The sequence below is a fragment of the Stegostoma tigrinum genome, chromosome 6 (genome assembly GCF_030684315.1).
Source record: "Stegostoma tigrinum isolate sSteTig4 chromosome 6, sSteTig4.hap1, whole genome shotgun sequence".
NCBI lineage: Eukaryota > Metazoa > Chordata > Chondrichthyes > Orectolobiformes > Stegostomatidae > Stegostoma > Stegostoma tigrinum.
In genome coordinates this window covers 75512522-75525089 of record NC_081359.1, presented here as the reverse complement: position 1 = coordinate 75525089, position 12568 = coordinate 75512522, and the positions used below count along the sequence as shown (strand labels likewise).

Below are 12568 nucleotides of genomic sequence, written 5' to 3'. Positions count from 1 at the left end.
GGTGCCTGGGTTGATACCAGATGGTTTGGCTGACTTTGAAACAGTATGAAACAACAGAGATTGTAGGAACTGCCAATGCTGGAGAATCTGAGATAACAAGGTGTCAAGCTGGATGAACACAGCAGGCCAAGCAGTATCAGAGGAGCAGGAAAGCTGACGTTTCAGATCTGAACCCTTCTTCAGAAATGAAGAATCATCCTCTGATGCTGCTTGGCCTGCTGTGTTCATCCAGCTCTACAATTCATTATCTCATGAAACAACAGAGTGACTTTATAGATCATTTCAAGGTGCATTTAGGAGTCATTGGCATGGCTCACATTTTTCAGTGCTACTTCATATATTGGCTTTTTTTTTACCAAATTTGATAATATATTGAAAAATGAAATGCTTTGACTACTCTTAAAACATAGACAATTAATAAATATGCTAGTGCAATGATTATTTCTTCACGTTCCAAAAACCAAATCATATATTTAGAAGCATAGTTTGCTAAGTTAAAAACTGCACTATCAATGCAGTACGCACTTGCTCCTTATGAAATGTACACAGAATCTATTTACAAAATGCCAGTCCACCACATGATGTAAGTTGGTCAAATGAGAAAAACAGCAATAATATGGTTGTGCAATTCAAAATTGCTAAGTACAGTCAGTAATTTAAACTGAAGATCTGAAATGTGTCCAAACCATTGTGACATATCTCTTTACTTGAAGAAACATAGAAACACAACCATGCTCAAAAGAATTATAAATGCAAACTGGTGCTAAATCTGTGCTGGTGGATTATCATTTTCCTATCTCACCCTGTACTGAGGTGCACTACTGATGTATGTATCATGAGTGTAATATCATAGGCTGTATGGTAAGAGCCAAGGCATGATTGATTACTAAATTTGCACAAGACAAATGTTCAGGTTTAACAAGTATATAGTTAGTTGGTTGCTGGTGGTGCAATTAGGACCTCCAGAGTATTCATTGTTATCTGGGAGTAAATGGGAAGATCCGATATCCCTGATGACGGACTTACCTGTACAGGTGTACTGGTGTATAGACTCAACAAATGTATCAAATGTCAAACTAGTTTTTAGATACATTTATCAAAAATAAAAAAGAAACATTCAGAAATTCTGCCACAGCACATATTAAAAGATGTGACACTTTTCACAGGTCACCTACAGCATGGAAACAGGTCGTTCAGCCCATCAAGTCCACACTGACCCCTTGAAGAGTATCCCACTGCCCTATCTTACCTATGGAGCCATGCATTTCCTATGGTCAACACACCTAGCCTGCACAATGTGGGCAATTTAATATGGCTAATCCTGCACATTTTGGACTGTGGGAGGAAACCTGGAACACCCAGAGGAAACCCAAACAGACATGGAGAAAACATGCAAACTCTACACAGACAATCAGCCAAGGATGGAATTGAACCTGGATCTCTGGCACTGTGAGATAACAATGCTAACCACTGGAACACTATGCCACCCTTTATAGCCATTAATTTTCATCAGACTGGGTTCTATTGACCTTTTTTCTACTTTTACCAAAACTGAACTTACTTTTCTATTACATTTTGACTGACTTGTAAACAAAATTATCAGTGAAACAAAGTTAACCAGCTGATCAGATTGAATTCTGTTACTATTGCTTTTGAAGAATTTATATGTGTTTGAAAGTCGAGAATTTTCACTGTTTTGTGTATCGGATATGATTGTTATAGAAGGATAATTTTAAAAATTTATTCAGGGGCTAAAGAAGAAGTAGGTATCTATTACACCAATAATACCAAGTGAAAGTGACAAGATGGTGCATCTTGTTAATGATTCATGTTTCTTAAATGCCTAAAATTACTAAAATATGTTTTAGGATATTAGCCATTTAACTTTCCTAGCCAGAAGTTAATTGAAAAATCTATCTGCGGAAATCCTGTGAGTAAAATTTTAAAAATTACCTCCAACATTTGATTAAATCTTGGTCTAAAAAATGCATTAATGAATGGACTGCAAAATTCAAATAACCTGGTGAACTCTAACATTTGAAAATTATTGCTGCAACAATTGTATCAGCATCATAGATCTACTTAAAACAACGTTGTACTTTTGCACAGACTTGCAATTTTGCTGAAACAACCTTAAAATTCAGACCCACGGCTAAAATAAGTTGGTCTTGTGTTATTTATGGGTTTCTGCCTACCTGAGCTGCTTGAATGGTTCAGCTCTGACAACTGGTGTCTCCACAGAATGTTCAAAGAGAGCACCTTCTGGCCCTGGATAAAGAGACACATAAGAAATGCAATTCAGTTGAACCAATGACACAACAGAGGCTTAAGATCAAATGAGGGACGTGGTTTTCACATCAAACATAATGGTTGCAATTCCCTGTCGAGTAAACCTATAAGTATTCCATAAGTGTGGATCAAAGGCCTTTCTGTAACCAGAATAATAACTGAAATGTTTATGATTAACCATAATATCAGCTCTGTGAGTCACCGCTAACTGACAGCTATAGAACACAGAGATAATGGGAACTGCAGATGCTGGAGAATCCAAGATAACAAAGTGTGGGGCTGGATGAACACAGCAGGCCAAGCAGCATCTCCTAAGATGCTGCTTGGCCTGCTGTGTTCATCCAGCCCCACACTTTGTTATCTTAGCTGTAGAACACAGTTTGTTTTTGAGTTCCATCTCTGTCACCAATGTAAAAACAAATGTTTTCCTTCTTCACCATCATGTAACTGAAAGCAGGGGCCAAATTTCCTTTCATTGTTAGGGGTCAGTGACAGTGTCTAATGTTTTGCACCCTTGTCTTCTGTCAAAATTTACAGCCCATTTATAATTTTGGCAGGAATAGCAAAGGTATAAAATCTCACTATGCTTCTAAGGCTCTTTAAGGAACAAACAAAGATCAACTACATGGACAGTTAAGAAATTAGAATAAGACAAGATCACATGATTTTCAAAATAAAGCAAACAGAACGTGTTGGGAATATGATTACAATGACGAGATTGTTTTATGCCATAGAGGACTTTATCACTAAGGGATGGGTTATAATTTTTTAAAAGTCAAATACGTTTTGCATTAATGAGAACATAATGGGGTTAGGAATTAATTGGACAACTGGATAACACATGGTGTGTTGGATATTCATCCGCAAGGAAGATGGCACTTGCCTCAGGAGGCAGTACCAGTAAATTCAGTACTATTGTTCCAGAATAGGATGGAGATGACAAAGTTGGGTGAATGGCTCCCAGAAATAGTTCAGTGCCGCATGACAATGTGCACTGTTTACAAAGGCCTCTGAAAATTCATGCCGGCTGTCAGTCAAATAGCCCTTGGCTGGAAGCCCAAACATCTATTAGTCTGTTGAAACTGCTGTGCTCTGGGGAAACGCATTACTTGATTGACAACTCTTTTGCTGTGATTTGTTTGGTCAATTGTTTACTGAAAGAAGATAAATGGGTTTCAGGTGCTGGTAGTTTTTGCTGTTGATATTTTTAATGTTTCTGTTTTGAAACTTTTGTAAGTTTGCAGTGAAAAGAGTTGTTTTTGAGAATATGAAAAATCAAAAATCAAAAACTTTTTAAAGCATTTTCATAAAATCCATTGTTCCCACAGAGCTGATTGCTTCTACATAGAGCTTATAACTGGTGAATGGGGTAAAAACGTTGCGGTTTAGCATGGAGGTTACCAAGGCCATTGGCTGTAGGGGCATATGAACTTATGGATGAGGAGCAGAAGTAAACTATTCAGCCTTCAAGTATGCACCACATTCAATACATTGATGGTTGATCTGTATGTATTCTGAATTTCACATTCGTATTTAGCTCTTATAATGTTTGATTCCCTTGCCTAACAAGAAACTATCTAATTTCTTCTCAAATACACTCAATGATGCTGTCTTCATTACCTTCTGCAGTAGAGAATTCCAAAGTCACACAACCTTCAGACAGGAAAACAATTTTCCTCCTCTCAGTCCTTAAAGGGTGACCCCTAAATTTAAAACAGTGTAGCCTAGTTGTGGACTCACTCATAGCAGTAAACATACTTTCCACATCCCTCTTAAAGACCATTTTTGTATACTTCAATCAAATCACCCTTCCTCTTCTAGACTCTAGGGAAACAAGCCCAGTTGATCCAAACTATCTTCAAAGGACAATGGACATATTCCTGCCATCAAAGTAGTAAACTGCCTCTCAACTAGTTCTGAGGAAGAATCACCAGTCCCAAAATGTTAACTCTGTTTTCTTCTTCACAGATGCTGCCAGACCTGCTGAGCTTTTCCAGCAACTTTGTTGCAGTGCCTCTCAACTACCTCCAATGTATTTATATCCCTCCTTAAAACTGTGTGGAATATTTGAGATGTGGTCTCACTGATGAATAGAATATCCTTTATTGTTCTGTGTACTCAGTACAGGAGTACAGTGAAAGGTTTCTTACAATGGCTGCCTTTAATGATGCCATCTTAGGTACAAATCTTGGATACAAAACAAAGGAATAAAAGACAAAATAGTAACATTACTTACAGTGTCTGAAAAATATGTTAAAAATAATACAAGTATAACAAGAATTAAAGGATTTACATTATAGTCTGGCAAAGAGTTTTAAGATGCCCTGTATAGCTGAAATGTAACATCCCTACCTTAATGGTCAATTTCTCTTGTACTAAAGAATAGCATTCTGTTAGTTTCCTTAACCACTTGTTATACCTGCACATTTTTGTAACTTATGTCGTAGAACACTTATACCTCTCTACGACCTAGAATTCTGCCATTATGCTGCTTTTTTTATTCTTCCAGCCAAGATAAACATCACATTGTCCTACTTTAGACACCATTTTCCAGATCTTTTCCCACTCACTTCATCTGTCTGTATCACTCTGCATCCTTGTTATAACATCTTTGCAACATTTCTACTTATTCTTGTGTCACTTTACTTTTGCTTTTTCTTCTTAGATACCCTTAAAAACTCTTGCCATCTGTTTTTACATTTCTAGCTAACTTCCACTCATGTTGTAATTTATTTGACCTGAGTAACCTTGTAGTCACCGTTACGACACGGAGATAGACAGCCAAACCAAATCAGCCTTTCTACCTCTGTATTCGCAACAGCGTAAAATTAAACCTTTGAAGATCCCCAATAACTATTGCAATGGTTCCTAACCAGTCTTTGGAATATCCAATCCCAGACTTGTGAATATTTAACTCCAGACATTGTTTTTTGTATCTCAAACTAAAAACTCAACCATTTTTAAACATATAATAACTTTAGCAGAGAACAAAAATAAACAGCAAGACAATCTGATTAATATCTATGTTTTAAACCTAAAACATTTGTTTTCATCACCCATTCTCTCTCTCACACTCACACACACACACACACAAAGACAAACACAGTTAAGAGATAAATAAAAGAAAATAACAAAACAAACCATATTACTTAAATGCCTTTCATACTGTGTTGTGTCGCAGGCATAGATGTGGACTCCTTGGTTGCTTTTCTAGAGCTGCTAACCAGGGTCAAATTCTCAGTTCGCTTAGATAATTGCAGTAATATTCCTAACTCAGCCTTCTACTCTCTAGGTTCCAAAGGCAGGTGTGGTAGGTTAAGGCAGGGAACTTTTAAATCTTCATGCTGTGTTGTCTGTCACCAAGCTCATCTCCTTCACACAAAACGCAGTTCAATTACGGCTCTAACTCTGATTCTGCTCTGATAAGACTGAATGTCTTTTCCTGAGGCTTCAATTAACACTCGGCATCTGCCATCTGCTTGAACATAGGTTCCTTTCCAGAATTACCAAACCAAATTCTGAGGAACTGCCAACTTAATGATTTTCCTGGTCTCACTGTGATGATTGGAAACACTCTGATCAAGGCTCAGCCTGTCATGAACATCCAGGCCTGGCCTCACAGAAACAGAAGGTTTTTTTGGTCTGTTAATTTTCCTTTGACCATTAGCTGTTTCAAAAAGTACACGTCATCTTCAGCTCCAAACCAAAATTGATAAAAAAATGAAATTAAAAATAATGTAAAATCAATGAGGGTAACTTCATTCTCTGCTATTTTTTGTATTCTGCCCAGTCATCTGACCTGCCACTACTTTTGCACAATTTTATGTGCTTTTTCCCTTACATTTGATGTTCTTCTTAACTTCTTCAGTTAATCGCAGATGGAGGCTCTGCCCCTGAGGAGTTTTTCATTGTAGTAGGCATATACTTATTCTGAATTCACTGAAATATCCCTTTAAAATGCTTTTCTATTGATCTATCTTCTAGACTAATATTGCACTTCACTTCAACTTGTTCAGCTTTCATGCCCATTTGGTTGTTCTTTTTTAAGATTAAATTATAGTCTTAAGCTTACTCTTCTCCCTTTTAACTGGTTAGAAAATTCAATCATAATATGATCATTGCTACCCAAGGTACCTTAGGTCATTAAATAATCCTGTTACATTACACAGGATTGAGCCCAGTATAACCTCCCCTCTGTGTTCCGAAGCTGAGTCATATCAGATTCCAAAAGGCTAACTCTGACTCTTTCCACAGATGCTGCCTGACATGCTGTGTTTCTCCAGCTCTTTCTGTTTTTACATTAGGCTGATCTCTGGGCCCGAATGTTCTATTCTCAGGAATTCTCTCAACAGCATTCTATAGACTCTTCATCAAGGCTGCTGTGACAAATCTGAACTTTCCAGTTTATATCAAGATTAAAATTATACAAAATTATTGCCATCCATTTATCTTAAGCCCATTTACCATAAGCCCACACTATCCCTTCTTGTATACTTTGTCCTGCGACATGGTTACAGTTAGGGAATCAGCACATCACTCTCAAAAGCGATCTCTTTCCCCATACCTTTCTCATCTCCATAAAAATTGATTGCACATCCAGATCTCCTAAGCAAGGTCATCTCCAACTATTGCATCAGCACCATCTTTGAATAGCGCTGCTACCCCTCCACTTTTTCCTGGCTTCCTACACTTGTTAAATATTCCTTTATTCCTCTCATTTGCTTGCTTTCATAATACTCGCTCACATTGCTTGGACATGAGGAGACCTTTGGGGTAGGGATGGGGAATAAAAGCTCAGCATAAGGGCATGACTAAGACCTTTTGAAGTTGCCATTCAAAAGTTCCCTCTCTGATGAAGGGTCTAGGCCCGAAACGTCAGGTTTTGTGCTCCTGAGATGCTGCTTGGCCTGCTGTATTCATCCAGCTCCACACTTTGTTATCAAAGCTTCCCTCATTCAGCTTCTTGTTCATGATATCTCCAAGTTTCCTTTCAATACGAGTTTCTTTCAACACTTTAATTAATGCCCTGACTCGAGGAAAACTGTGGAGAAGTGGGAGATGCTGATCTCTGGCATGGAATTGGCTGGATGGGAGTCAGGATCAGGGCTTGTGATCATCTTAAAATGTTTTGCAATGGTTTTATTTCAAGAATTAGAATTCAAAAAACAGGGTGTTTTGCCTACCTCAGGAAGGAAAGGGTGTGAAAGGGAAGAGGGGTAATTAAATAATACTTTGCTGCCTTGAACTTAAGGGAAAAGAAATTCTAATTCAAATTCACCCCCAATGCCCCTTTTTCCATGACATCTATTATTATGGTTTTAAAATTTGCACTGATACCTGCTCCATATATTTGTTAACATAAAGCTTATCACTGGTTCAAATCATGATTTGAGAACCTCAGCACTTAGCACCATTCAAAGAGTGGTGGCATGCTCTGAGACTTTATATGAAGTTTGTATAATTTCAAGAATTATTAAATATGAACGAAATCACAATGTTTAATATACATAGATAACATTTCAATTAAGTTAATTTACAAACGATGATTTAAAGAAGTATAAATCCAACAGAGTATTCAATACATCATTGGTGCTGTTCACTTCTTACATTTCTATTGGTTGAAATCAGCATTAGAACAGAGTTTTAAATCCCTCGTATTGCTTTGCTGGCATCAAGGTTTGAATAGACTATAAAACCAATGGTAGCTCAGGCCTAAGGACTATAAGGGATGAAAAATGACAGGCAATGTTGGAACATTTACAGTTGACTGTAACTAATGTATTCCCTGTTGTGTATTTTCATCTCTTGGATATCTCTGTCTGGTTAATTTTACATTTCATTCTTCATCAGTTCATTTTGCTTCATATCTGAGGAGGCTGATCATATTATTTGTCTACAAGTAAGTCATTTGAGACACTTATGGATGATCTTTCAGCAGAATAAGATCTTTACATCCTTTGGGTACAGAGCACAATCACTAAACCAATTGCAAAGCCCTTTAGTGATTTACCACATTTGCAGATTCTTTTTTCTTTAGCACTGGAAGCTCAGTTTAAGACTACAAGCCAAATTTTATAAGAAATTGGTAAAATGTTAGTTTCATTGAGTTTCTTGAAGGGTTTCTATTCGTGAGGCTTAGCAGGTTTTCTCATGCAATCTTGCCAAATTCATCACAGTAATGACATACCATGCCCCTGTACCAATCCTCTCATCCGATACTAGCCCAATTCTCCCACTCATTGTAGCCAGAAGTACTTGACACTGCCAGGATAGACTGGGATCTCTCATTAAAAGGTCATTGCACATTTGGCCAAACACTAGCAGTCCAGAACCACCCTGAATTTTTGGAAACATTTGCCCAGGACATGGCAAACAGGGAAAATTGGTGTCCATTTTGCACACAGGGACCTGGAGGCTACATTCCCTCTCATTTTCCTGACGTTGCATGGATCTCTGTGATTCATGCGTGGAACCAGCTTCCAGAACTGGAAATCAATGTGTCCACATGCTGATCAGTGACCGCAGACCCTCTAAGTAGCTGCACAGGTTAGAGGGAACATTGCCTGCTGGACCATGTGGTATGGAAGAGGATGGTTCTCACAGCACCCCCTTCCAAGCTGGCAGCAGAGGACACGACACCAGACCTGCCAGCCTGGTGTGAGGTTGCCAGCCAGGACAGTGCCATGGTCTGGAAAAACCCAGCAGTAGGAAGGAGAAGGACATTGATCTTCCTCACTCTGACATGGCAAGAGCTAATATCTTCTGACTGCCACGTCACACTCACTGCACCTGCATCCAACTCCACTGACACTCATGCTCTAACATTCGCACTTTTATATGTAAGCTCTTCCCTGACTTGGTCTCACATCCGTCCCATTTCACTAACCCTGTGTGGACTTTGTTCTGCCTCCTCACCCACTAGGAGAAACCTCACCAACCTTTTGCCCACCTGTGCCAGCACAAACAGCTGTACTGTTCACTTTTATCACACTCAATCCCTACTTTTGTTGCATTTCAGGAGAAAACAGCTCATAAGAGGGCAGAACGAGTCAGGGTGAAGGTGCTGGATATTTTACTTCTCACCAGCTATGGAGGTGAGGTTCCTGCGTCACCTGCAGGCATTAGCAGCATGTCCATGCTGTTTGTGGTCAAGAAACTGACCCCACAAGTCATTTCCTCTACCTCTGAGGAAGAGAGTACGGGTATCATTGAGGAAATACCAGTATGGCTGCCTCCTGCATCCATCACTAGCTCAGATACTGACACATTAGTGGGTATATTATCCAAATTAGAGTTGGTTGCATCTGCTGGTGACCTCTTCACTGCACATTTCTACAGTTGGTCAAGGAAGAAATACACCAGGTAGCTGGCATTCAGAGGACTGGAATAACATTTCAGGCTATGGCCTCATGCAGAAAATTGGGACAATGTAGGTAGTAGTATATTTTTGTCTGTGCAGACTTGATAGGCCAAAGGGTCTCTTCTGTACTGTATGATTATTGCATGATTGAATGATTGTCAATGACCAGGCACATGCTCAACCCCAGGCAGGAGAGCATCCCACGCTGCTGGCAGTCTGGGACTTCATATTGTTACTCAAGGAGCAACAGGCAGCTTTATCATGGAGACAAAGGCTACCTCCATGGACAGATTGGTGACTGCCATGGAGAGACAGGTCCAGCACCCTGGTGTACATAGAGACCTCTACTTCATTGCTCAAACCATTGGTGCTTACCATCCATGATAAGTTGACTCGGGAATGAGGGAGCTTGATGTCACTCCAGTGCCCTTCCTCATTAAAAACAAAACAGAGCCGGTAGACAAGTCACTAGAAATAAGTTTTCATAATTGTAAATATATTTTCACTTCTCATCATTGGTTGTGTATAGCTGCAGCTTTGGCATTGAAGGTACTGTGCCAACCCATTCTTAGTACTTAATATTTGATGGTACAAGTTATGAAATGAGCAGCTCCTGCACCATGGGTACATGGCAAGTGACTGCTCCTTAGGCGAACAGGCTCTATCTTTCCAGGTAAGCGAACATTATTGTCATGCTGCAGCCATTAGGGGGATTCACTCATTATCTTGCATTGCATGGTCACAGTAAGGGGCAAGGACTTAGACTACACACCGTCAGCTAATGCCTTTGGTTCACCAAGTAAGTTTTCATCGGACGTTTGTTTCAGCTTCGGTGTATGGTTGTACTGTCCTGCCATGGAAGTAAGGATGCTGATTACAGTTGTTGTGCCCCGTCTCCCCATATGAACCCTTTCCCTCCCATGCTTCATCATTTCCCCTTCCTTATGAATTGAGTTGTTACCTTCACTATTGTAATCCCCCTCTGCCTTCCAGCATTTTGACTGCAGTCCCCACAGTTAATTTCCCCAGATTCCCTCCTGCAGCACTAACCCCTGATAATCCCTCTTGACTTTTAATGAATGGACCCTCAGGACTGAAATTGCACACCCTGTCCCCCAACACAACCGACTTGGAGCAACTTAGTGGGACAACCTTGAACAATAACTGGCCAGATCTCTGATTGTTATCTATACAACTCCCTTGACTCCCCAGGACTGGGCTTACTGGACCCACCAGCTGAGCTTGATCCACTTCCCCAAAATAAGAGGTACAGACCTTCTGAACCTGACTGTCCCGAACAACTGGCCAACTGTGGCAAAGCCCTTGAATCAATATTGGAAGCCACCCTTGACTAACTGTGTAGGGACACCCTGACTTAAGGGTGTCTTCCAAGCACTTCACTGAATACCGCTCTCCTTTGACTTTGAGACATGGCTGTTTCCCTGCTGCCTGTGCAATGTGTTTGGCACATGGTGCGACCATGAGGCTGAAATAACAGTGTACCAGAGTGCAATATGTCCAGCCCCTTGGTACATAATTGCTGACAAGTGTGACAAACTACCTGGCTTTGTTTGTGTGATGAACAACAAGACAAGACCCAAGAACTGTCAACATTTAAGGTCTAGCTGAGGGGCCAAAACTCAAAAAGGCAAAGCAGGGATGTGTTAGCTTCCAGGTGGTGAGCACTTAGAGAATGAGCAAACAGCTTGGAAATGCAGCTTGGTCCAATTCAAGAGCTGAGTGTCTGTCTCTCTTGGTAGCAGCATCGAATGAGAGGTGCCAGGGTGCTGCAAAGCATGGTATTGAAGGGCCATGCTGGAAGTGGATCTGTGATGTGCCACAACGATGTGGTGAGGTTGGTACGTGCCAGATGCCAATTGATACAGAGATATGTGTTTAGCTGCTGTTCATGGAGTGTGCCTTGAGATGCTGGTGCTGGATATCCAAGATGGCAACCCAGGGGAACAAGTGGTAAGTCTTGGAATCATCAAGAATCCATTCAGACTTTCACATCGGTAATTCCTGGTGTCTACTTTCTAGCTGGTGGGTGGTAGAATAGGAGGAAGCATATAAATGAGGTGAGAGCATGTGGTAATGAGGGTGTTAATAAATGATAATCTCCCTTCAGAGGTTTCTCACTGCTCACTGTCTAGAATCCCATTTTAGCAGCCAGATCTTGGTTGGGAAGTGTGCCTTCTGGCCCCATCAATGAGAAGTGCCTCACTCATTATTTCGCCAAATTTCCCAAAATTTCTCGTCATAGCCCACATGGTTCAGAGTCTGGGAAGATTCTGCCCTCTGACTTCTTCCTTGGCTTGGGGATGAACCACTAGCCTAATTTATTTTGCTGGGCTGCAGAAAGCACAGCTCACTGTAATTTGGTGGCTAAATAATTCACATCTATTTGTGAGCTGTTGTCTAATTAGTATATTTTAACTAATCCCACTGTATACTCAGGAGACTGCTGTAGTTTCAGTTACATGCCATTTGTGTCACACTGTCCCCAACATGCTGTTTTCATGGTGCAGAGGATTAATATGTAGCCATATAATGCACAGTTCAACAACTATAGAGACATGTAAATGGTTGATGCAGCAGTGCCAATAATTACTGTGATTATGTAAATAACAGAACTTGTAGAAAAGCTATTTGCTATTGAATGATAAATCCACCACGGAATCCTACCACTATATAAAGAATAGGGCATTCCCAGCGACTCCCAGGAACTGACTACAAAATGTTAGACATTCCAAGCAGAGGCAGAGTTTCCTTAAAGGTGATACTGCCTTCCACGAGGACAACCCTATTGCAATTTGGAACCATGGCAGTGGAATTGTAAAATTTACTAACTTAGGGTTTTGCATTAATTACAACTAGCATTTTGAGACTTCATGCTGAACATACATTAAGTCGACTAGC

The 12568-nt window shown here is 40.1% G+C and overlaps 1 protein-coding gene across 7 annotated transcripts in view; it reads right to left on the bottom strand.

The window, feature by feature from the left end:
* Positions 1–12568, bottom strand: part of LOC125453034 (gamma-sarcoglycan) — a 644680-nt gene that overhangs the window by 38977 nt on the left and 593135 nt on the right. For all 7 annotated transcript variants that reach the window (XM_048532075.2, XM_048532078.2, XM_048532079.2 and 4 more), the window contains one exon: positions 2196–2268. In XM_048532075.2, coding sequence (XP_048388032.1) covers positions 2196–2268 — 73 coding nt within the window. The remainder of the gene's footprint in view (positions 1–2195; positions 2269–12568) is intronic.